Source organism: Poecilia formosa, unplaced genomic scaffold, assembly GCF_000485575.1.
Source record: "Poecilia formosa unplaced genomic scaffold, Poecilia_formosa-5.1.2 Scaffold32, whole genome shotgun sequence".
NCBI classification, from domain to species: domain Eukaryota; kingdom Metazoa; phylum Chordata; class Actinopteri; order Cyprinodontiformes; family Poeciliidae; genus Poecilia; species Poecilia formosa.
Genome location: NW_006799971.1, coordinates 2304146 through 2330745, shown reverse-complemented (window position 1 = coordinate 2330745; position 26600 = coordinate 2304146). Strand labels below are relative to the sequence as shown.

General features: G+C 38.8%; 2 protein-coding genes across 5 annotated transcripts in view; both read left to right on the top strand.

The window, feature by feature from the left end:
* Window positions 1–4088: 4088 nt before the first annotated feature.
* LOC103136428 (hsp90 co-chaperone Cdc37-like) lies at window positions 4089–10071 on the top strand. 2 transcript variants are annotated; one of them, XM_007549673.2, is made up of 8 exons: window positions 4089–4435; window positions 5735–6031; window positions 7085–7190; window positions 7983–8098; window positions 8168–8290; window positions 8425–8607; window positions 9624–9695; window positions 9777–10071. In XM_007549673.2, the coding sequence occupies exons 1-8, from the start codon at window positions 4331–4333 to the stop codon at window positions 9849–9851; spliced, it is 1077 nt and encodes a 358-aa protein (XP_007549735.1). In that variant the 5' UTR covers window positions 4089–4330; the 3' UTR covers window positions 9852–10071. The 2 variants fall into 2 exon arrangements, with proteins under 2 accessions (XP_007549735.1, XP_007549736.1); XM_007549674.2 differs by having other exon boundaries at window positions 4347–4484.
* A 2515-nt stretch (window positions 10072–12586) lies between these two features.
* Window positions 12587–26600, top strand: part of LOC103136427 (cAMP-specific 3',5'-cyclic phosphodiesterase 4C-like) — a 23251-nt gene continuing 9237 nt past the window's right edge. Inside the window, exons 1-10 of one of the 3 annotated variants that reach the window (XM_007549671.2) lie at window positions 12587–12869; window positions 15715–16445; window positions 20791–20925; window positions 22131–22258; window positions 22349–22531; window positions 22626–22665; window positions 22771–22841; window positions 24656–24818; window positions 25941–26034; window positions 26175–26332. In XM_007549671.2, coding sequence (XP_007549733.1) covers window positions 16404–16445; window positions 20791–20925; window positions 22131–22258; window positions 22349–22531; window positions 22626–22665; window positions 22771–22841; window positions 24656–24818; window positions 25941–26034; window positions 26175–26332 — 1014 coding nt within the window. In that variant the 5' untranslated portion in view covers window positions 12587–12869; window positions 15715–16403. Of the gene's footprint in view, window positions 12870–15714; window positions 16455–20790; window positions 20926–22130; window positions 22259–22348; window positions 22532–22625; window positions 22666–22770; window positions 22842–24655; window positions 24819–25940; window positions 26035–26174; window positions 26333–26600 lie in introns of all 3 variants that reach the window. The other 2 variants (XM_007549672.2, XM_016670307.1) reach the window with 2 other exon arrangements.

The following is a 26600-nucleotide window of genomic DNA, read 5'->3' as shown; positions in this document are numbered from 1 at the left end:
TGTGTGTGTACGTGTGGGCTGCTGTTCTGAATGACCGTGCTTCTTAAGCCCTCATCTTGTTAGCCACAGCTTAAATGAGGCTTGAACAGAAACTAATTCACATATCGGGCTTTGAATCAACACATTATCTCAGGTCCCTTTAAGCGAATCTATCATGCTTCTGTCCAAACACTGCTTTGTTGCTGCAGCACACTCAATACTTGAGAATCAAAGTGGAGTTGAGTCCCATTCTGCTAAATGGTGTGTGTCTCTATCAGTGGACAATTGCCTCTCCTGTGGGTGGGTATCATGTTATGGGGGGTCATTATCATTGACATCAGTCCTTGACTTCTTTGAAGTCAAGAAGATTTGGGACATGGTTTAATGCTTGTAAAAATTGGTGTAAAAGTTAATTTAGGCCAACTTGGGTGTTCTCTTTCCATTATTTGTTTATTTTAAAGCTACACTTCCTGTTTGTGTCACTTGTAGCCAGAGTTGGGCAGTTACATTTACTCAGTTAAATTTACGCAAGTCACTTTTTTTACGGAAAAAATTATTTTTTTGGATTAATTTTACAGCGCTGCAATTCTTACGTTCACTTGAATAACTTTATTATATCGCTACTCTTACTTGAGTAAAATTTCTGGATCCTTTACCCACTTTGAGTAAGTTCACTGAATGAAGAACTACCTTGTTTTAACCGGAAAGTCACCAGACAGACACACACCTGCAGTCTTTGTTAAAATGTTATCAGTTTTATTCTATCAGCTTCCTTAAAAAAAATAATAAAAAAAGTCACCACATCTATTCTTCCAAGATGATTTGGGTAAAATAAATAAATATATTAATAAATAAATAAAAAAATCACTTTTGCCAAAAAATGACTTAGGCCATTATTTTATGAAGGTTGTGACATTGAAAGAAATTGATTTAGATTTTTTTTTCTTTTGCCTTGTTTTGTAGTTTTATTTGATATTTTGTTATTTAACATGTATCATTTTCATTTTGTTCTTTTAAGTACCAACACTTCAGGTTCACCTCAGGAACGGCACCATAAAGAAGCAATTTATTTTTCTGACAACAATCAAGGTATTACTGAAATTATTCTTTAAATAAGGCCAACTTATGATTTCATTTACAAGGGAAGTGGAAAATTCCACTGTTGTATTCACCATATGATGGCAATGTGGTGAATTTTTCCAAGAGTCTCCAAACATCCTGTCTGATGTGCAGGTTGACGACATTGATGACTTTGGAAGTCACATTCTCGATGGTAGCATCTGTTCTGCACCGCAAAATGTGACCACTCAGGAAATATGTGCAATGACTGTGTCCATCTACACACACATGCTTACCCCATTCCTATTAGACTTACCAATGAAGAAAAGAAGACTTAAGGAAACACACTGCCAGCATGTTTTTCTCCCATGGAAAGCACCGGACCTGACGGTCCAGGGCCCACTCCTCCAGAACTCAGTCCCTCTAACGTAGTGACCACACAGGCCACAAATTTCTGAATGGAGTCAAGCAAGACTCCATGCTGGGTTACTGACGAGCTTCAAACACCTCCCTACCTGTTACATATTAGATGTAGATGCTCGTCACACAAACAACCACACAAAATTTTATTTCCACATGCTGGAAGACTTTGTGAACCAAGTCAAGAAAAATATAAACAAAGCAGAGCAGAAGGATTTAAATGTTTATATGGAGTAGGTGAAAAATCTGAGGTCTCCATTACCACTGCAGACAGATGAAGGGAACATCCAGTAACAGAGACATCTGAAAGAAACTCTCGCTATGACGTTTTTCACTTATTTTTGTGAAAAACGTCATAAGTTTTCACAAAACTTATGAAAACTTTTGTGAAAAGTTTTCATAAACTGGTGTGTAGATAATCAATCTACACACCTCAGCTCTATAAGAAATCTGCCCATTTGTTCTCTCTTGGTGAAAACCTCCTTTTCTTAAAAAGAAAGTTGTGCCTGAATCTAGAAGTACAGAGTGCACACGATTTGTCACTAGTGAAAATTTTGTAGCAACAGCGTGTCCAGTTCATTCTTCTTTTATGAGAGCACATCATGGCTAAGCACTCGTTACTGAATGAAAAAAATAATAATTGTAACAAAACGCACAGCCGTACAATTAGTTTATGTGAAAGTGTGCTTTAATATAAACAGAAGCTTTGTTAAAACTGTATTTTTTTGTGTGTTATTTGGAGGTCAGGTGAAGAAAAATTGAAGTACTTTACTCTCCCTAGTCCCTACATTTATTGATAAAATTTTGCCACATCCATCACCTCTGTGTGTGCTGTTCGCCAGTCAGCTGAGCATCACAGTAAAAGAGCACAACCCAATAAAGATGTTGGTGATGATTAAAAGATTTAAGGACTGCAGTCTGTCACTCTACTTTGATAAAAGTAGCAAACTTTGAATGAAATGTTTAAGTCTTCTAATTTATGTTTTTGTTCTCTCTGTCATGTTGTGATGATGGTCTATGTTTGACCCAAACGCAGCAAGACAGAGACACAAACTAAATTTGAGTATTTAATGAAAAATTATGAAAAAAACAACAACAACAAAAAAAACTTACAACAATTACAGGGAACCAGGGCAGAAAACAAACCATAACACCAAAGGAAAGTACCAGAAAGTACCAATGGAGAAATCCCATGGACTGGTGAAAGAACTTTGGACAAAGACTAAGGCGGGTAGACACAGCTGCCCTGTGAATGGACCAGAGTGGGAAAATAATATAGATAAAGAGAGTGACAGGAGCAAAGAGACATCGGGTAGCGAAAGGATGAGTCCAAAAAGAGGAACTTCTTCGACAACGGCAGGTGTAAGAAAGAGGGGAAAGGTGGCGACAAACTGGGATGAGTCTAAAGAAGAAATGGAGGGAGAGAGAAAGGAGATCAAAGTAATTATGAGAGGGACTACAAACGATCAATCCAGTTAAACTGTCCATAATTTTGAAGAATCAAGTTGGAGACATTACTGATGCAAAAGTTCTAAGAGATGGAAACTTAATGATTAGTTGTAATACAGGAGAACAAAAAGACAGAGCAAGTAGGATGAAAGAAGTAGGAAAGTATAAGGTGACAAGCGTGAGTCTTGTTCAAGAAGGGAGTAAATGGAAGAAGGAAGTGATTTGGGGGATCCCGCTTGAGGTTTCAATTGAGGAAATAAAATCAAATCTCAGAGGAGGAAGAGTTAAAGATGTAAGAAGACTTCAGACCTTGAAAAGTTGAGAGAAAATGAACAGCGGAAGAGTTTTGATAGGCTTTGATGAGGAAAGACTTCCAGAGATAGTCTATTTAGGATATTTGACCTATAATGTAAGAGAAAATGTCCAAGAAAATTAGATGCTTTGAATGTCAAGGATTTGGCCATACAGCGCAGACATAAAGGAAAAAGAAGATGTGAACAAGAGGATCATGATTATGAACAATGCAAGAGCAGGCAACTACAGTGTTGTAATTGTGGCGGCAGCCACAGTGTGGCGTAACGGGGCTGCGGAGTTAGGCACAATTGTATAGGCAAAACAACTCGTAAAGCGAATTTTTGGGGAATGATTAAGAAAATGAGGGAAAATAGACATGAGAGAAAATACCCAATTCTAAAACATGAAAAAAGAACAGCGGTAACAAATGGAGAAAGTAGAAGTAATGGCAAGAACATTTGCAAAGATCCATAGTTCAGATAATTTATCAGAGCAGGGGAAATTTAGGAGACGAAGTGAATGCTCACATTCACTTCAAGTTTGTCATCAGGACAAACTTTCTGTCCTTTATGGAAAATAACACTATCTGCACCACTAGACTCGGAGTCCTATCTTTTATGACTGTGCTGGATGTATTACATAAAGGAGCAGGAATAAGGAATGAGGATCCACCTCAGTGATTCGAAATAATTTAAAACAGAGAATTATATTTATTTAAAAATATATTATTGGTGATTCTGAATCTTAAGTTGGAACATAATTGCTATATTGGATTTATTTTATTTTATTTACATGCAAGTGGATAAGAATTAGATTTCGCCATACATCTAACCGAGGTGGCGTTATGCACCTTGAACTGTTATTGTTGTGGTCCACTTTAAAGAAGAAGAAGAAGAAGAAGAAGAAGAAGAAGAAGAAGACGATCCTCACGGTCGTTACTTTAAATGGGATTCCGTTGAACTGCTTTGATGTGTTCGCCCGATTTAACCGACTCCGTGCGCGCGCGTATAAGCGGATTAAGCTATCTGTTTCTGCTCTATCTGTTCAGACGAACGTGCCTGTTTTACTGCGGTAGTGGTTTTGTGTTTCCGTCCCCCAGAGTTTATAGTCTGAAGCAGAAAGGTGGAAGATGAGCATCGACTACGGCGTCTGGGACCACATTTACGTCTCCGACGACGAGGACGTCACCAGTCCGTTCGTGGACACGCCGAGCTTGTTCAGAATGAGACACCGGGTCAGCAGACACAGTTGTTCTAGCTGTGAAGTTTGGCGTCCCAGTACTGGTTAGTTTCTACTAGACATTAAATGTAGCAAAGGAAGAGTTGCTCGTGTTTGTTGAACAGGTGTTGTGCAGAGATCTGTAAGCCGTTTAGATGAGGCTAAATGCCTTTCTGTCCACTAGTAGAGTACAGTTATGTTCATATGACATTTATGATTTTGTTTGCTGTACTTAATGTTCTGTTTGTAATTTTACTTACTAGTAGTAAAGCACTATACAAATAAAATATATTATTTCCATGAGTGCTTTCTTAGCAAACAACTTACTAGAAGATGCAGTTTTAAAAAAGTGTATTCGAGGTAATGCATAAAGCTCAACATTTGAGTCTAAGAATAACACCAAATTGAATCGATTACTAAACCTTTTTGGTGGAGCTCTCTGCTAAATTAATCTCTTTGCCAGGCCTGGTCAAAAGTTTAGATTAGCCTTGCATTTCAATCCTATATTACAATAATTAGGCAAATAATGTTCCAGCACCTTGTAAAATCTGTATGGCAAATGGATTGATTTTTCCTTTCTTCCTTTCTATGAGAGATTTTGCACAAATATTTAGAATTTTAGATTTTATATTGACTGCAAAAAATTAGGAGTTCATGAAAATTAAATCTGGAAAAGTACAGATTAAAACCTAAAAAAATTCCATAGAAATTATGAAATGGGTGTAAAACACATTTATGACTGTAAGGTTGATAACAACCTTACAGTTGTAAGGTAGCAACAATAGCAATAGCAATAGCAACAATAGTGATCATGCTTCTTTTATCAGCTCTGGATCTTCTTAATGAGCTTAAGTTGATGTTGTCTTGTTACATGACTGTGTAAGTGAAAGTGAACGTACACCTCTAGTATTCCCCTGATTTTCCCCGTCTTTATTGCTCCTCCTGTTTTGGAACATTTAATGTTTGTAGAATCTTAAAAACTTTCCTACATCGGGGAAAGTCCAGGCAACACTAGTAAAAGATTTATCTGTTCATCGTACTGTGGATTATTTAAATTTGCAAATTTAAGTTTTCTTCATAAATGTAGTCTGTTAAATACCGTACAATTTCTTTACTTTCTGATTATTTTCACCTAGATTTTGCTGAAATCTTGTATTTTTCATAGTTTTATTTTGAATAAAATCTACCATTTGTAAAATGCTTCTTTTACTCTTCGCAATGTTGTCTAGTTGTATGTTTATATGTTCCATTTTTGCTTTCTCTATCTATTTTACCACTTTTCCACATGTCTCACTTTCATCTGTGTGTGCCAAAGGCCAGGGTGGACAAGATGACCAAATTTCAGCAGAGGTGCGAAGATCTGGAAAGCAGCTTTGCAGAATGTTGCAGGCTGCTTCAGGGAGCCCAGAGACGACTTGGATACCTGGAAGAGCAGATGAAGCGGGAAGAGGAAGATGAGGAACGAGAGGCTGAGCTGAAGAAAGTCCAGGCTGAGGTAAAGAAACTTGAGAAGGATGAAAAGTTATTTCTGGGACTCCTGGAGGAACATCGACGTGATGAGAAGAAACTACCCTGGAATGTAGACACCATCTGCAGAGAAGGTTTTAGCAAGGTAAGGAAGGGGGAAGGATCACATCGTCTGCAGTTTATTTATTCCACACAAATTTTAAAGAGGTTACACAAATTCATTTATTGTTGTTCTGAGGCTGAAATGTCAAAGTGGTGAAAACCATTTTGGAGCTTTAAAACTACTTTGTGTCTTTTTGATTGAAATATTGTTCATTTTATTATAGCCGTATTTTATTCTTCTTCTAGTAGACATTTTTATTCAGGCCAGGCATATTTAGATTAAAGCTGGCATAATTGAAAATATAATGAATTTTGGGGAGCACAGACATTGTTTTTATGGTTTTCCTTCCTATATTAGTTACTGGTAGATAGAGATTTGAATCTTTCAGTGTCTAGCGATTCGGACACGTTTACATGTTGTAATAAATTCCTGAAGGCGGAGTTTCAGAAAGAGCAGGAGTTTTTAAAAAGACAGAGGCCCAATTTCAAGGCATTAAATTAGGAAGTAAAATTTCTTTTAAGTCATATTTGATATTTGTAGTATTTTTATAACAATTGAAGGTGACATAGTTGCTTGATTATGCTATAAAATGGCTCTATGTTCCTGGAAACCACATAATACCCCTATAAGACAATTGTATAAGTGTCTAACTTAAATTATCAGTATCAAGTTAACTTAATTCCTGATTTTTTTCTTAAATAAACATCAAAGTATTACTCAAAATATATATGGTGTATGAGACTGCCTTCTATGGTATCCAAGTGGACCCATAACATTATATGCAGTTTACTCACAAACACTGGTGACAAAGACATGCAACTTAAATATATTTTAAAATCGATGTAGAAGCATTTGAATTAATTCTGATCTCCCAGCACAACAACTGCGATTGAATCAATTTTTTTCTCTGGATAGACCGTCACGTCCTAGATGCAATTTTTATTCCAGTTAACAGAGCTTTTTCATGTTTTCCAAAAAGGACTGGATGAATTTGATAGTTTCTTGTTGTGAATATGGTGGCTGTTGATTTGTCAGATTCCTCTCTTGACTTTATCTTGTTATTTTTCCTTTTTTTTTTGTTTTTTTTGTTTATAGAGTGTTTTCAACATTCAACCTGAAATTAAAAAAGAAACACAACAGGAAAAGGTAGAGAAGCACAAGACCTTTGTGGAGAAGTATGCCAAGAAAATGAAACACTTTGGTAAGGTTTATTTGTTTTTGAAGATTTCTTTGTAGTCTGTTGCTTCCACTCTCTTCCTGTTCAGGTCTTTGTGTGTGAATTATTTCATTTTTTTAAAAACAGTTTTTTAAAATGTTTTTTTCATTTCCTGTTTCATGCCATTGTTGATATCTCATGTCAATGCCTATATTTTGGATTCATCTTGATTGTTCCCTTACTGAAATAATCTTCAACTAATTCAGTAATCAATTAATCTGAACCATCCTGATTAATCGATTTCTGAAATGCTCACTGACCTCCTATATTTTGTTTACCTCTCTTCCATAAAGAACATTTCAGATAGTAACAGTGGATAATCTATTCTACTTTAATATAATATTTTCTTCTGACAATTCTATTATTGATTTTATTATGACTTTAATAAAGTGACACTGAAAGGCGCTAAATTAGTGGCAACTTTGGTGGAGTATAAAATAAAATTGTCATGCAGGGAACACGTGGAAGAAGGTTGTAACACTAACATCCCACTTAAACCTGTTAAAGATTGCAAAAGAGTTTGGACTAATGCTTTCAGTAGGACATTGACCGTAAACCTACAGCCAGAGCTACAACGGAAAGGTTTAGAGCAAAGTACATTGATCTGTTAGAACGGCCCAACAAAAGTCTGTACCTAAATCCAGCAAAGAATCAGTGGCATGACTTGAAAACTGATATTGACGGATGTTCTTCCCTCCATACGGCTGAGCTTGAGCTGTTTTGCAAAAGGGACGTTGAACTTGCTATGTTGATGCTCGGTTTATGCGGTTGTACCAGGTATGCTGCGGCGTTGGGATGACAGCCAGAAGTATCTGTCAGACAACCCACATCTGGTGTGTGAAGAGAGTGCTAATTACCTCGTCGTCCTCTGTATCGACTTCGAGATAGATGAGGTGAGTGCCATTGAAAGAGTTTAATAAACATCACAGTCGAGTCTCGCTGAGTGATGCACATCCTTGTAGAAACATGCCCTCATGGAGCAGGTTGCACACCAAGCCATCGTCATGCAGTTCATCTTGGATTTGGCTCGGACTCTGAACGTCGACCCCAGAGGCTGCTTCAGACAGTTCTTCTCAAACATCAAGGTTCGTCTTTGCCGTGCAAGACGTAGTTAAAGGAAAAAGTTTAAGGATTGTTTGGGTGAGTTTCTTTATCCTGAGGCCTCTTGCTTCCTGTCAGCACTTTGGTGTTGTTGTATGTTGTTGTATGTTCTCGTCAGACTGCAAATGCAGAGTACCAGAATGCTTTTGATCGAGAGCTGGACCTGCTGAAGGAGCGGGTCCGCAGGTGTGCGCAGGCTCAGATGGAGGGCACGATGAAGGAGCTGGAGGAGGAGGAGAGGCAGAAGAGGCTGGGTCCTGGAGGGTTAGACCCGGTAGAGGTCTATGAGTCACTGCCTAAGGTAAATCGTATAGAGGCATGCAGACTTCACAGTGATACACAAGGAGATAAATTTCAGTTACTGACTAAACGATTAATCAGATTCATCCTGATTAATCAATTAGTGAAATAATCACCAACTAATTTAATCGATTAATCGGATCCATCCTGACTAATCAATTACTGAAATAATTGTCAACTATTTCAGTGATTGATTAATCATTAACTGGAGTATACAGACTCAAAAAGGCCATTTCATGAAAGAACATAATAAGAGGCGTAAGACAAAACTGTACAAAAAATACATACACTTTGCATTTAAGATAAAAAAACCCCAAACTGGTCTATAATTATGTCCTACAGGAAACGTATCAAGTAGTGTGGATTTAGTTTCGCCTGGTTTAATATCTTTACAAAAATAATAATAAAATCCTTCAAAGCGCTTTTTGCTATCCAGTTATTAATTGGTTAATCAAAAACATAATCAGCCCTACACTGTATCAATAAGTCAAGCAGAGAGGCTGAGCTTTTCTCATTTTGATGTTAGAAGGATTTGAAGTGCAGAAGAATCCTTTGCTGCAAGTGATCAGGCGTTCACTTAATAAAAAAAATTTAATTGCGTTTATTTGCACCTTTAGTGCATTTCCAATATTACATAAAATACGCCTAATTGATTAAAATAAAAATCAGCAGAAGATTTATATATTTTTTAAAAAGAATTAATCATCAGAATAATCAATTATTTAAATAATCGTTAGTTGCAGGGCCATTATTTGTAATGATTTCAAGGTCCTCAATGATGCTTTTCAGGAGAACGGTCAGTTTATACATTACGCTCTTGTGCGCATAAGTGCAGCCTCCTCCAAAACGAAGAAAACTGATGAGCTTATTTGTCTGATCACATTCTGAGATTTTAAATGTAGCATTGTAAGAATCTCAGCGGTAGACCGCTGTTCAGTCCGTATACATGGATAAAGTTTTCTCGCCGTGTGAGGCCTCTTGCTTCCTATCAGCACTTTGGCGTCTCATTTCTTGCAGGAAATGCAGAGGAGTTTTGATGAGAAAAACTCCGAGATGCTGCAGGACGCGATGAACAAGCTGAACCCCGAGGTGAGCTGGCATGTCTTTAACAAATAATTATTTTCAGTAACTAAACGGTTTCCCTCTGTAATTGTTGACCTTGTTTAACAGGAGGGAAGGTACCACCTGCAGAGATGCATTGACTCAGGCTTGTGGGTGCCTGACTTACAGGAGGAAGAAGATTAGAAAACGAAAACCAAACTCACTCATCGTTAAGTAGCTGTCTGTGTTGTCAGTGTGTCTAAAAGATGAGGAACCTATACACTATACAACAAAACTGTAACTTTGATTAATGTGTTACCTCTCAATATTATTTTTATTGAAAATCTAATTTAAAACAAACCTGCTTGTAAGAACTTAACAGTTTCATGTTGTATTCACAGCATATAAAATTATTTGCAAAGTATTCTGGTTTTTGTTCACATTTCATTTATTCTGTGCTTTCATGAAGGCGTGCGGCATTTTCAATGTACACATCAGAACATGTTTGTGCATCGTCAAATATTTGTTTTATTAAAGCAACTGTAGATAGATTATAGCCTTTTTACCATGTTCTATATTACAAAGGTTAATGTAGATTTTTTTTTTTTTTTTAAAGATTTTTTTGGCTCGAGTGGCCTTTATTTGATAGTTAATTGACAGGAAAGTGGGTAATGAGAGAAGGGGAAGACATGCAGCAAAGGTCACCAAGGCCAGGAATCAACCTGCGACAGCTGCGTCGAGGACTAAGGCCTCCATATGTGGATTGTGCTTAACCCCTGCGCCACCACAGCACACCCAGGTTAATGTAGATTTGGAAATTTGGACAAGTATCGATTGGTCTGTTTTTCTATTCATTCTATCAGATAGTTGAAATAAAAACATTACGTGCATTCTAAGATGGGCTGTCTCGTTCTTTTCATTAATACTTGCCAATACATGTTTGTGTCTTGAGGCCCGGAGGGATCATGTATGTTCAAGTTTCCCAACTGCAATTTAGTTTTCATCACAGAAAACTACAAGCCTTCAGGCTTTCATCATAGAAATAAATCCAGGCTGATATTTCCACTCTGGAACCTCAACTATTTGAATCTACTTTAAATAATACAGAAAAATCACACCGATGACAATAAATTTGTATTTGATCGCATGAAATAAGGACTTGTCTAAGTGACAATGTTTGATTTTAAATTAGAAACAGGTTAGCAGTAAACACAAGAAAACAAGAATGGCAACACAAACTTAAAGAGTCAAAAATGATAGCTCATCCCAAGCTACTTAGAGGATCCCTTAACACTTTTGTTCTTTCCACTGTGTCATAAAGGACAAATTTGTGAAGTAAAACACATTCCCCCACTTTTCGTCCCATTGCACAGGGAATAGACAAAAACATAGTGAGATGTTTTTGTCTATTCCCTGTGCAATGCCATAAAGTGTAAAGTGACAAAACATGAATAAGGTCAAGCAGTATTCATTAGAACAAAAGCAATGTGCAAGTATAAATATGTTCAATAAAAGGTACGAAATATATTTCTAAATAATTATGTGGAAGATGAAGGATATAAATATTTGGTAGAATAATATGGAATATTGTTAGAAGAGTCAGTTAAATATAAGGGTATACTGAAGGATAACATAAAGGGGTGGGAATTTTAAAAAAGCGTAAAGTTATCACTCCTTTTCAGACAAATAGCTAAAATGACTGAGACTTATGTTGCAAAACATTGTTTTTATTGTATTTGTTTAGGTGTATTTTTGTTTTTTGTATTTTTTATTGATTTGTTTGAAATAAATAAATACTTTTGTTAAAGTCCAGCTTTCTGATTCTTGTTTCTGATGCATGCTGCATTGACGTTACTATTAATATATAGAAGTGTTTGTCATCACAATCTCCACTTATGGTATGGAAATTAAAGATGGGGAGTTGAAATTCACATTAGGGGTGGACATAAAGCTTTATCTCGATATTTTGTGGTACTATTGCGATAACCAATGAAAGTGACGATAAGAACTACGTATTACATCTTTTTTAGGTTTGACTGTGACGGGAGTCCCACAAGTACAAATACTCTTTTTGAAAAACATTCCTATTAGAAATGTACTTCTTTAGGACACGGTGAGTCACTTAAAGAATTGTGATTTGTATTGCAATTTTCAATCTGATTGGTATTTATTGATGTTTTTATCAAACTGTGCTGAAAATAGTAAAACTAACAATCCCGACAGTATGGATCAGTTTTTTAGCTAAACATCATTAATTGGCATTTATTGTGACAAAGAAGTCAAAATTCTTATCATGATAAGAAATTTGTCACGACAAATGATAAATAATACAATAAATGCCCACTCCAAATTTACATGCAGAAATGAAGGGCTTGTTATTGGGTAGCTGTGAGCATTTAAGCTTAAATCCTCCTGTTCAGTAATTTCATCTCACACCTTAAATTCCACATCCATATTTCCTCCAAAATGGTTAAACAAAAGGAAGACTGTGATTGTTGTAAATTGGTGTTTTAGAGCGACCCACCGCATGTCCTTGAATGGCTTTAAAAGGACAGAGAAACAGGACAGAGTAGGCTGCTAGGAGACATGGATGCTTATTGTTTTTCTTCTTCTTTTATATATGGGTAGCGTGTCAATAAAAACCTGCTCTTTGTGTGAGTGTGACGGAAGGTGACTGGTTATTCAGATAGGACGGCTGCTGATAAAAAGAAAAACATGTTCTGCCTTTTAAAAGAAAAAGAAAAAACAAGGGAAACAGCGGGGTATAACGATGGAGAGAGGAGGAGCGGAGACTGTTATGTGGGATTAATGGACAACACTGTGCGGGAGGGTGGAGGGTGGATGTGGATGGGCTTCTCCATGGAGCCGGTGGTGGTGGGAGGGGGGACGGCTGGGGGAGACCACTGTGGCAGGGGGAGAGTGGAGAAAGATCGGGAGGGAGGGAGGAGGGAAGCTGGTGAATCCGCGGATATTCATGAGAACGGAGAGTGGGTTTTTTCTCCCCCTTACTCTTCTCTCTCTCTCTCTCTCTCTCTCTCTCTTTCTCTCTCTCTCCCTCTGTCTTTCTCTCTGTGTGTCTTTCTCTCCCTCTCTTTCTCTCTGGTGATACACTGCAATGTCTGCAGACAGACAGACGGACGGACAGGAGACAGAGACGGAAGGAGACAAGTGAAAGCAAGACAAGGCCCAGCCCTTCTTCCCATTGATCTTCAGGCGATCAAGGTGAGTGTTTCCCCCCCCATTATTATTATTCCTACATCCTGCAGCCTGCGCGAGTGTGGGGTTGTATGTGTGCACGTGTGGCTTTCTGACACACACAAACACACACACACGCAGGCACGCACGCACGCACACACACACACACACACACCCACCCACCTCTTGTTGCTGTATGTGTGCAGACATGAAAGCAGGACAGCCCCCCTCATGTATGCACGGTTGATTTTCATTTATTTATTTATTTCTCATTTACGTTTGAGTGTTTGGTAACAGAACAGCAGGTTGGTGGTCGAGATGCATGTTGATGCAGTGCTGCTTGGTTTTATAAGCTGCTGGAGATGGAAGTGTGTGCATGCCAGTATGTGCTCGTTTTCCTTGTTGTCTGTCCATATATATGTCACTGTGTCACTATGCATTTGTTGATTTCTCCTCAGACCTGCTATCGCTCTGTGCATCTCCGCTGACTCTGCTGTGAAGGTTCCCCTATTCCTTCCCCAAATCCACCCTTTATTTATTTTATTTTTTTTTACTGGGAGGGTGTGTTCTCTGTGACCCTGGTAAAAGTCGTTTCCACCACTATGTGTCTTTTATCGGAAGCACCGTGATATGCTGAATCTGTCCCATCCAATGGAATTAGGTCAACGCGAATTGCTCGGAGTAATTATATAACATCAGAGAACTCTGGTGTTGCAGTATCTCCTCAGAATTAGCCACACAGCTCTGACAATCCCACTACAGACTAGAACATTTTCCCAAGTTCACAGTAGCTGCGTTTCCATCGCGCCATTTGACATTTAGAAAATAAATTCGCTTAATGGAAACACGCCGATTAAAAAAAACAAAAACAAAAAAAAAACCTCGTTTTTTTATTTAAAAAATGGCACTAGGATGAGGTGTTTTATCAGTTGTATAGAAATTGATTTATTTCGCAAAACTGCACTGGAAACGCTTTTTTCGCACATTATCAACAACCGGATGTTGCTATTGGTATAAACCACGAAGAAGACGACGACGACAGGAAGTGGTAGGAGGAGGATATTGACAAAATTTTGGACACATTTATTATGGAATCTTAGGTATTATTGTGCAATTTGGCTTTCCAAAAAAAAAACATTTGCTCAATGGAAACATGCCAATTTTGACAAAAAAAACAACAACAAAAAAACCCAACAACAACAACAACAACAACAAAAAAAAACTCTTAGTGCTAAGATTAGTTGGTTTTATTGGCCGCATAAAAATATGTTTATTTTATATAACTGCAATGGAAACACTTTTTTTTGCACATGATAAACAACCAGATGTTGCCACTGGCACAAACCACTAAGAAGAAAACAAAGTGGTGGGAGGATAATGGCACAGTATGTTTTTTAATGACTTATGGCATGAACAAATTTATTCACGTGTGATTTAAATTGCATTTCTTATTTAATGAAAATAACTAAATTGTGGTTTTTTTTTTAGACATTAGGAAATATTGACCACATTTTTCACACATTTGTAATGGAAATGCAGCTACTTTCACCAAGCAAATAAGTAACTTGCTGCAGCTTTTCTGTAAAATTTAGTGCAGAAATGAAAATATCCACAGAGAACAGAAAAATCCTAATATTTTTTCATAATTCCAAGTACTTGACGTGAATGCAATTGGACTTCCTTCCTTTTTCCAGTAAGATATTGTGCGAGATAAGAGGTTGAAGAAATAATAAAGTCCAAATTTTAACATAATGAAACAACCAATTTACAAGAACTGACATAGATGTTTCAAAATATAGCATTTGATCAAGTTAAGATTTGTCATGAAGTGTGTTGGTTGGTGGTGGTGAGATCGAACGCAGGACCCAGGATGTAGTGAAGTTGACGTCTTTAATAATCAAATATAGCTCTAAACAGTCCAAAAACATGCAACACGGCAGAGTGGAGACAAAAACTCAGCACCGGCAGCAACTAAACAAAGACTGACAAAATAAGAGCCATGCCGCCACAAGACTTCCCAGTTCTACTGTGACGACTTAAACGAGGCTACAAAAAACGACTTACTTGACTGACTTACGACGAACGACACTGACTACGACAACGACCCGACGAGGAACACAGACAACAGGTGGGTTTAGATACACACGGGGTAATCAGGGGAATGAGACACACCTGGGGAGCAATCAACGGGGAGGACAGGACAGAGACTCACAGGAAAACAGGACTGAACACAGAAAACTCAAAAATAAACATACAGAAACACGGAACATAACAAGATTATGTAGCATATTTCAGCACCAAAGTTGTTAAAAGTGCTTTACATCATAAAAACACAATACAGCAACAAATTATGCAACAAGCAATAACCACTACATTTTGTCAAAAGCCCTAGTCAGCAGATCTTTAATGTATTTTGGTTCTAAATTGTACAGTAATTTATAAACTAATAGAAGTATTTCAAAATCTATTCTCTGAGCATCAGTGAAAGGACTTTAGAACTGGGGGGATGTGCTCTATCTTCCTGGTTATAATGATGTTTAGCACCCAGCAGCAGCGTTCTGGATTTCTGGATCATGAAACTGATCCATGAGAAACTGAAAAAGATCTTGTAAAGAGAAGTTGAAGGACTTCCTGCTGCCTTTCCTTCAAGCACTTTAATTTATCAAAAACACTCCACCAGTAGTCTAAATCTTGATGCTGTACGAGTTGTGTGGAGAGAAGCTTTATCTTGTATGTTATAGAAAATATTTCACTATATGAAAGCAGAAGAATAGCTACACTATTGATTAATAAAAACATAAAGATAAAATCGGTTTATTAGCTTTATTTGCATGCTAACTCCTATTTTCTGTTTTGTTTTGCTATCCCTAAGGAGAAGACTCAAGGATGTCTTTCATCAAATCAAGTCAGGAGTTTGGTGTTTGATGTCCCAGATGAGGCAACAATATCCAGAGAGACTTGCCCAGCCGAGATTGGATCCCAGTGACCTGTCCCATTACAGAAAACCAACCTGAGAGACGCTACAGACCTGCTGCAGAGTTTTTAAAGTTCCGGATGGTTTTGAAAATGACTGGCTGGCAGGATTCATTTACCGTAGCCATCATGTGATCCACTCTTCGAGCCGGATACGTGCCGAGAAGAATTTGAGGAGGTGATGGTACCTTTAGTGGTGTCGTCTGGGATTTTTATCTGGATGTTCCACAGGCTCATCTATCGGGATGACAATTGTTTTTAATTCCTTTGCCTCTGATTTTGGCTTTGGGGTAAAAAGCCCACATTTTTTTCACCTTGGAGCCTCTGAGGGGTAGATAGATGCCCCTTTACTGTTTTACAGCAGAAACACGCCTGATTTGATCCCTCTAAAGAGTTGGGCTGTGGAGACAGTCCAGGCGCTGCTGTTAGCTGGGCTGACTCAGCTCCAATGGGGGCCGGTTTTGACCCGGTCTGACCCCGGTTCGAGCTTTGCGGTGACCTCTGATCTCTCCGGTCCTGGCTCTCCACCTGCTCTGCTGCCTGGGTTCCGGAACGCTCCGCCCTGGGGCCCAGAACGAGCCAATCAGAATGAAGAAGAGCCGCAGCGTGCTGTCGGTGACTGGAGAAGAGGTGAGACAGGTAACATAAACAATAAGTTTTAAAAAAAATATTGTTTGGAGAGACTGGCTGCGAGAGCAGCTGGGTTGTGAATATTTAGCGCTCAAATTGTGTAACTTTTATTTATTTTTAGTGAAAAGTTATGTGGCAAGAAAAACTACCTTCCTGTATCAGCAAGCTGCACAACAGTGAAGATTCTGTTGTGTATGTAATCAGTAGTCACATCTACAATTGACATTGCCGACTTTCAAATGTTCTTAACTAATGGATAAAAGCAGATCTGCGTTCTTTACAGTGGGAGAATTTATTTATGTGCACCGTTTCCATCTGTCCTGGATCTTCATCAGGCCAACAATAGAACAACAAGGGGTCACACTGATTTATAGGCCTTCTGCAACGATAAGGATTTCATTAATCAACATTATTTTAAAAAGTATATATTACAACTAGTTATCTCTTCCATTTGCACTGTAAAGTATCAGCTGCTGCAGAGTATTCAACTATAAAAGATCACAGTAACATCATTATAGCAGTTTCATTATGTTAAGCTAAAAAAAGTTTAACTATTTAAGAAAAACCAACAACAAGGAAACATGGTGGAAGAAATGTGTTGATCTCTTTGCAGTTTTTGCCTCAGGTGGGCTGCCGGTTCCTTCCCCTGCTTGTCCATCTGGTTGTTGTGTCCTTGGGCGAGTTGTTTCACCCACGTTTCCCACTTGTTTTGGTCAGGGTCAGAGGAACCCTCTGACCAAAACGCTGGCGCTGATTGTGTGACAGCCTGGCTTCTGTCAGTCTATAGCTGTGGCTATAAAATAGCTACCAGTCTGTGAATGGGTCAATGACTGAATGTTGTGTAAAGCCCAAGTCAGCACTTTATTTGACTTGATAATATGCTGTAAAAATACAGGCCGTTTACTTGATGCAAACAAAACCTCTCATTATTATTATCCTGTTTAATTTAAAGGGGCAGTTTGAAGTAAAATCAACTTTTTTGAGATTTACATCATGTTATAATGTTGTTCCCTCATCAAAAATATACCTGGAGGGTTGCTTTGATTCTTTCATGCTTGTTTCAGAAATCATTTAATCTCCCATGGCAACCATTCAGCTGTGCAAAACACTTGGTTGGACTTAGCACCTCCTTTGAGGCGCAGCTCCTTTTCTGAGCTGTAGTTTCCAAGGTTCAGAGCTTCCACCTCACTGAGCAGCCCTCCTCCACTCAGTTCCTTCAGACTACCCAGTAGCAATTAGCAAACACCTGGAAGAACTGCACATCCACTCAATATACAAGCAACTTCTCAGTGCATAGCTAGTAAAATCGTTAATAAAGGAATGATGTGATGACTTTCTGGAGGGGCAGTTTCAGAAAGAGTTGGAGTTGTTAAAGAGGCAGAGGCCCAATTTCAAGGCATCATATTACAAAGTCAAATTTCCTATCGGTCATATTTGCTATAAAACATTTTATATATAACATTTCTGTAACAATTGAAGGTGACATATTTATTTGATTGTGCTATAAAATGGCACTGTGTACCAAAACAAAATCATAATGCTGCCCCTTTAAGTCACTCGTTGCAATTGAGAAAGCTACGTCATTTTTATTGATGCAGCAGGGTACACCTGTGCAAAATTAAGTATAAAAAGCCTTTTAGTTTAACAAAAAACAACAACAACAAAAAAACCCCACAGAAACCTTATACAAAAATAATTAAATAAAAAGATAACATAAGAATAGCATTACTCTGTTGGTGAAGCTCTGTTCCTTAAATTCTGGTCAGTTCTCTCTTTTTATAAAGACTGATTCCTCTTTTCCTCATTACTTTTTTGGACAATTGTTTGCTCTGCTAATGAATGGTGTGAAGTAGGAAGAATTTTTGTTAATATTTTTTACATTTGCCTTGTGCCTACGAATACTCACCCCTCAGCCATTAATGATAAAGACCTGTTGCCCTGACATCCCGCATCATTAAGGCCCTGAAGAGACTCCTGTTGGGCCCCCTGCAGTCATGTCAGAACCTCCTGCAGTTTGCTGTGGAGTTGGATTTGAAGATGCCATCATACACCTGCTTCAACAAACCCACTGTCATCCGGACAAAGCAGGCAACACTGTGAGGATCATGTTCTCTGATTTGCCTAGTGCATTTAACGCAATTCAGACTTATCTGTTTTGTCAAAAACTCGAGAAGACACAGGTGGAGGCCCCAACAATCACCTGGATCCATCACTACGTGACGAACGGACCAGCGTTTGTGAGATGTGACGGGTCATGTGTGTTGCCAGGTTTTTATCAACGCAGGAGTACCACAGGGATCTGTACTCTCACCATTCCTTTTCACTCTGTCTACTCCTGCATAAGTCAGAGCCCTGCCACCCACAGAAATACTCAGATGACTCTGAAGTCGTTAGGTGTCATCAGAGGCTGAGTGCAGAGAGGCATGGTGCGGGAGCAGTCATCTCATCTTGAATGTGAAGAAAATGGAGATGACAATAGATTTCGAGAGGAACGATTAGGTCTAGCATTACTTCCATCATGGGAGAAGAAGTAAAGGTGTTAGAGGAGTATAAATACCTTCGTGTTCACCTGGACAACAGTCTGGACTTGAGTTGCCAGAGTAAAGCTGTCCACATCTGTTGGGGCAACAGCATCAGAGCCTGGAATTTAAAAAGGCTCAACAACCTGAGGAAGAAGGCTGGTTCTGTTCTGGTTCTGTTCTGGTTACTGCTGTGGAACCTCTGGAGATGACGATGCAAAGAAGGATTTTACATAAAACCAAGAAAGTTATAGACAACCATGAGCATCCTCTTCATGATTTAGTATGGGGGTTTGTATTTCCCGGAGCAGTGATAAACTTTCATGGTACCCCCTCCGAGACAAGGTGTGTTGATTGCAAAAGTCATTCATTTTTAATATGTATTTTGCCTGATATGTTTATTTGGCAGAAACTTAAAGTAACATGAATACTAATCATTTTACAATGTGAAATGTAAAATGATTAGCTACACCCCAGGGATTCAAGTTAATGATTAATGACTTAATCTTAATCTAAAGTTGACTGATCTTGTCGGTCAACTAACAATTAATTGACGAACGTCCGTTTTGTCATTTTCTTGTATCGAGAGGGTTTCCGTAAAATAAATATCTAAATTTTTCATAATATGCTGATTTAGAAAAACCCCCACCATACATTAAACATTAATTTAACATTACTTTGCTACACCTGTGTTACATAGTATGGAAGATGGCTAGGGCCACTGAAAAAAAAAATGACTTTTGATCTCAGAAGATTAAAATCAGAAAGTTGCTGCTAAGATGAAACTTAAGAAGCTGGTTCAGAGAGAAGCGCATAAAGTATATTTTGCATCCCACACAGAATTTCATTAATAATTTTAAAAATGTTATACATTGTATTTTTTTTAGTGATCATTTCTGGATCCCTATAGAGGTTCAATTATATATAACTACAATTTATTTATCTACACATTTCCAAATAACCATTTGTATCATATTCTTGCTTAAGAGCTTGTGAAGAAATAAAAACTCTCTCTTTGAAGAAACAATTTTTGTCAAGCCTATTCTAGACTCTGTTAGCAGCTAGCTGTGCTGCAATAATAACTCTGCCTTACACATAAACAAAACAAGAAGTGGAAATTTGGTATCTAGTTGTAAGAGTAATTTTTGTAGCTGCTGCTGCTCGGCTGAAGTTACTGTTGAAGTTGGTTGCTCTGTCAATCCCTCACCACAAGGGGGAGTACAGTTATTATCCCTCACCCTTGTATAAATGAGCTCCTGCTAAATGAGTGTAAATGAGTCTTCTTCTATTCAAAGGTGACTTTAAATCATGCATTATTCAAATGCTCAGTCATTGATTATGTTAATCAGGTGACCGTATGTTTCTGAGTCTGTGTGTGTGTGTGTGTGTGTGTGCGTGCGTGCGTGCGTGCTCGTGTGTGCGCACGCGCACGCACTGTACATGCGGGTGGCTGAGAGCATTTATCCACATCTGGTTCTGGACGACATCAAACGCAAAACGGCACTGTTGCCTAGCAACTGCTACCATTCCCCCAGTGTTTTGTTGCTACGGTGCTGCAGTGCAGATCAGCCTCTTAGAGCTGAGTCTGTTGAGGGGCTTTCTCTCACACACACACATACATGGCCTCACACATGCACACGCACACACACACCTACACACGCACACACACATTCATTGCTAATTTATGCATTACCGTTGAAGTTTTACCCACTTTTAGACAAATCAGTTCATATTTGCAACAAATGAATTTCTCATTGCTTTCAGTTTGTGCTGCACAACGATCTGGCTTGCTTCCCTCCTCACCTCACGTCCCTCTCGTCTCACAGGGGAATGAATTAGACGTAGCAGATGCTGTGGAGAAGGCGGAGTCGTCTCGCTACAGCCGATCCTACACGTCTGGGGCCACGCTGGGGGCCGAGCTGCGCAGAGGACGGACCAGAAGACTGTCTCCCAGTCTCCAGGTACAGGGAGACCGGAGCGGTCACATTAACATGCCTGGAGGGCATGGAGCTTAAAGGAACCGTGAAGCACTACCGACAGCCAAGCCAGCCCATCCTGCTCACGCTCTGTCAGCTATCATCTTAAATTTATTTAAACACCACGTCTTAAAAGCGTGATGAAGTGAAGTGACGGGGGGAACACACAAACGCACGTTTTGACCATTTTAGTACCAACATGAAGAATCTTCATGTCAGCCGACCCACCGTTAGTCGTCCATTGATGATCTTTAAAAGTCAGCAATAATATAGCTACTCATTCTGTATTTAATTACATTTGCTGCAAAATCTATTATCAAAAAAGTGCAAAACTGTCATAGCTGCATGCAGTCAATGGATAATGCCACATCAGACCTGCAACTCTAAACTCATATTTACCTTGGATACTCTTACACACAAAAATGAGTCAGGAACACTCGATTGAAGCCACAGTCAAAGTTTCTGCGACTTGGGATCTAAAACAATACTTATTTTATATCTAGGCTGAAATAGCTTAGCTCATTTTAGTTGGAGCTTCAGCTAAAATAGATCCAAACCTAAGCTAACAACTTTAGCTGTCTTTTACCTTGGGCTGGACAATAAATCTATTGTGATAGACATTTCAGAAAGTAAATAGATCCAGAACTGCACAGCACTCTGGGAGATGTAGGCAGAGGAAATACTTTAGCTGCTCATCCTAAGCAAGGTTGGTGGCATCAGCTAACTCACTCTTTGGTCACCTAGCAACAACCTGTTGAGTAACTTGTGCAGCAGCAGTTTCAGGTTTGGCCACCATGCCTCATATCTGCTCAAAGATTTAAAAACAATAACATGGAGAGAAAACTGTGGATAAAACAATGATCACGCCACCAGTTTGGCATTATTTCAGATACCTAAAACAAAAACTAGTCAATAAGTTATCATTATTGACAGTAATTGATATTGACTGATATGAAACTCTTATATTGTGGTACTTTTTTCAGCCAATATTGTCCAGACCTAACTTTCAATAGATATCAATAGATAATGGAATAAAAGTTAGAAATTTGGTGGACTGTGTAATTGTTGATTTTAACCCCGCTGTAGTTTCTAGCAAGAATAAAACGTTATATCAACTTCACTCCAAACTCCCAGAATCTCAACTTTCCCGCCGTCTTTTAGTCACAGTGCTTGCATCAATGTCTCGTCAGGTACCCTGCTGGCTCCGCCCTCGAGATCGCACCCGTTCCCCCGACATCCTGAGCAATATGTCACGTCCCACAACGCTTCCTCTCCGCATTCCTCCTCGCATCTCCATCACACAAGCGGATACAGACAGGTACCGCATACTTAAACCCCCCGGCCCCCAGAAAACGGCTTCTCAATCCTTTCTTCCCAATCTTGATTTGATATTTTCTTTTCACTTCAGTAACGAAGCAGAGAATGGAGTATCTCCCGCTCACACTCCTCTGGGCTCCCAGAGTCCAAGCCGCACATTGAACACCTCACTGCCTCAGGGCCAGAGAAGAGAGTCCTTCCTCTACAGATCTGACTCAGACTACGACATGTCCCCCAAGGCCGTCTCCCGTAATTCTTCCCTTGCCAGCGAAGGGTGAGCTTAAGAAACAAACACAGCAGAGATTTGCTGTGTTCCCATCAGTTCTGTTGTCTTTGTCACTTTTTTCAACTGTTCCTCTTCCTTTTAGGCACACAGCAGAAGACTTCATTGTCACACCTTTTGCTCAAGTGAGTTTGAAAAAATATAACTTGTGAAAATCCAATGCTGCAAGACATTAGATTTGCTGTTTTCCTCCTCAGAATACATAATACTGTGATGTCTGATGATTTTAGGTACTGGCCAGTCTGCGATCAGTACGGAGCAACTTCACCATTCTTGCCAATGTCTCCACACCGTTAGTCAAGTAAGAACCAAACGTAGCACGTAGACATGTATTATAATATTTTCCCTTTTTGTAAAATTGGATTGTGGTTCTGAGCTCTCCTTGTGACTAAAACATACCTTTAAATGGGCAGTATTGTGTAAAAGTGACTTTTATGAGCTTTACATCATATTATGTTATTGTCTCATCAAAAACATACCTGGGGTTTTGCTCAGCTCCTTCAGACTAGCCAGCAGCAATTAGCAAACAGCTGGTGGAAGTGAACATCTGCTGAGCTCATTGCACTTAGACATTAGCTATATGTCTCAGTGCAACGCTGGTAAAAACGTTGTTAAAGGGTTAATAGAGGAGCCATGTTGTGTCAAACTGGCACTATGTGGCTGGAAAACACATAATACTGCCCCTTTAACGTTAAAAACTGGAGTAAGACTCTTCTGCAATATTAATAAAAGCAACTGTTGCATGGAGATGATGTAATCACCATTTAGAAACAAGCAGCTATCCGAATCGGCAACATTTTGTTCTATGGCTGTTTTTACAAACCAAAAGCAGACCTAGTCAATAAATTAGGTTGGTATTTCATTTTCTAAAAATCTTCCAGTATATTATCATATGTCATCCGACAGACTAATGAAAATGGAATAATAGAAATCCTTCATTCAGCTACAGCTTGATGAGAAATGATGACCAACTAGCAGCAGGTTAACTGGTCCATTTGATTTGTGTGAGAAGTCCGGGTTTACATCGGTGAATATTATTACTTCCAAATTGTGTGGGACTTTCTGAAATTTATGTATTTCTGTCAGTTTTAGGGGTGTTCTACTCCAAGTGAGTCATGACACCAAAGGGCCTATCGAGCAAAAGCTTTGAATTATCCTTATGATTCATAGAGATATGACTAATAGGCTTCTTTTGCTGTAGACGTTGATGTTTGACAAAAAGGGACAGAGCGTCTTTCCAAGCCTGTAGCTAGTCTAGAACAACGCCAGCTGAAGCGCAGTGTTCTTTTTATTTGAGTATAAGTAAGGAATTTTACTACAGTTTCCTACATGTATATTTTTCATTATTTTTTCCAACATAATTTAAAACTGCAGTATGTAATATTTTTTTTAATTTAATTTTTTTTTTTACATGTCAAAATGTCACAATGTCTTGACAGTATAATATAAAACAGATAATCTACGAAAAGATCGCCCTTCTCCTAGAGCTGCTATTGCCGTCTGAAGAAAGGTACCACTACCGGTCAAAAACAACCAATCAGAGCCAGGAGGAGGATCTTAGCGCTGTCAATCAATCTTGCGTATGCGCTGCTAAATATGTTAATGGCAAAAAACAACTTACCGTGTCAGGAAAACTGTTTATCCACCGTTATTGGTCGCCATGCTGACTAGCCTTAGCATTCATGGTGAGCTCCGTTGGGGTCAATCAGCTGTAGAGTATCAGAGAGAAACGGAGAGGTTGTGAGTGGAGCATACATGAGCATGATTGACTGTCAGTCAGAGCTCCTCCTGGCTCTGATTGGTTGTTTCTGACTGAGTGATATATTAGTTCAGATAATAGGACCATAGGGAGAAGAAGGCAGAGGAGCTTGATTTTTTTCAAAGATTATCTGCCTAATGTAATGTCAAGTCATAGTGATAAGTTTAACATGTAAAATACATAATATATGTGTATATATATTGTTGCAATATTTGACTAAAACTGATTTTTAATGCTATTCCATCTGGCCAATGCATGTATTGTAATAATGAACTGAAGTAGGTTGTTGAAAATCTGCCAGTAATTAGTCCTGTCTGCAGTCTTCTCTCTGATCAGATTAGCTGCTGTGCTTCCAGGAGGTCTCCGTTAGGTGGAGTGTGTGTCAGCCCCAGGGGGACACTCTCGGACCAGCAGTACCAGCAGCTGGCCCTGGACACACTGGAGGAGCTGGACTGGTGCTTGGACCAGCTAGAGACCATTCAGACGCACCGCTCCGTCAGCGAAATGGCTTCCAACAAGGTAGGGAAATATCTCTGACCCAGTAGGTCCGACTACACATCCACAGGGTGACTTGTACTGTCAATGTAGGGCCTATGTTTGGAATCAAAAGTATTGAGAGCTTAATGAAATGGTGTGTGGAAGCAAGGTTTCCTACTATCCTGACTCAGGGTGTATTCACTTCAGCCATGTTGAGTCTGTTTTAATCCGACTCTATTTGTCTGCCTAGAGGTGTCGGGTTTGTTTGGGGAGGTGAAATCAAACTCTGATCAAAAACATGAACTCTGGTCTGCCTACAAACCTAGGTTACGGTTTGGTTGAAGTGAACTTTGGTGTGGTTCAAATGCACATGTGGATGCAAGCGGACTAGAGACCTCTCCTAAAGCCGGAAGTAGACTATATTGCTCATTGCAACCTGGGTAACTACAACCTAAACAAACATGTGAGTCTATTGCAAGCAGGAGAAATGGCTCATGGTCTTTTACCAGCAACAACCACTAAAATGTGATACTACTCCGTTTTAGATAACATTGTCCAAAGATGGAAGTTGTGTTCATGTCTTCTTCTGAGGTTTTTATAGCTTCCTTTGGTAGTTTTTGGTGCAGCGCCACCACAGGCAAGGAGGTGAAAAGGTTTTTCATTGCACTTTTGTAAACTGCAGCAGCTGAAAATGTAACTACAGTTGCGATTTTATTCCCTAATCGAACTGAGTCTACTGGAGTATCAGGTATGACAACACATGTGGTCAAAGCGTTCTGTCAGAAGGAAATTCCAGCAAATTACTGTGAGAAACGTCTGGAAGGAAACAGAGATTTTGACCCAAATCATACAGGAAATGGAAAGAAAAAACAAAACTTGTGCTTATGGTGTAGGTTTGATCAAGCTAACAAAAAATTGGTAAGGTTTGGTCTGTATAGTTTAGCCTTTGGTATATGTATTTTTTAAATGTAGCTAATACACAACAAACATTATTGCACAACCCATATCTGCTTCTATCAAAATCCTTGATAGCTTTTATTTCATATTGCCCAATTCTCACTTTGTTCCATAAAAATAAAAAAATGACGTACATTTTATAAGATATAATGAAATATGTACCATTTTGACCAAGACTGCCTTTGTTCTGCTCTTATTCTGCTACAGTTTAAGAGGATGCTGAACAGGGAACTGTCTCACTTGTCAGAGATGAGTCGCTCTGGGAACCAGGTGTCAGAATACATCTCCAGCACTTTTCTGGGTGAGCTGGATCAGAATTACAAATGTCTGTCGTTATGTTTACAACCGTTTGTAAATAAAGAAACTACATTGTTGCTGTACTTTCTTAACTTACGAATCCGTTTTTTTTTTTTTGTTTTGTTTTTTTTTGTTTCCATGTAGACAAGCAGAACGAGGTGGAAATCCCGTCTCCGACGCTCAAGGACAAACCAATGAGTCACATCAGTGGAGTGAGGAAACTGTCTCACAGCTCCAGCCTCTCCAGCGCCTCCATGCCTCGCTTTGGGGTCAACACAGACCACGAGGACGAGCTCGCCAAGGTGCTGTTCGTAGTAATATGTAAAGAAACATCAGCCTTTAGTATGTTTTTTTTAAACTCATTATTGAGCAATTATTTCATTTATTTGGCATAAATGCTGCCTCATAAATGTGGTTGGAATTCTTTTTTATCCTATAAAATATGACTTTATTACCAGATAATATAATTTTTGATCATAATCCCCTCTTTTGATTAGTAGAAAATATGTAATGTTTTTTATTAGTCATGTGACTTATTTTATTCCCACAGTTCTTATGGTTTTTTTCCAT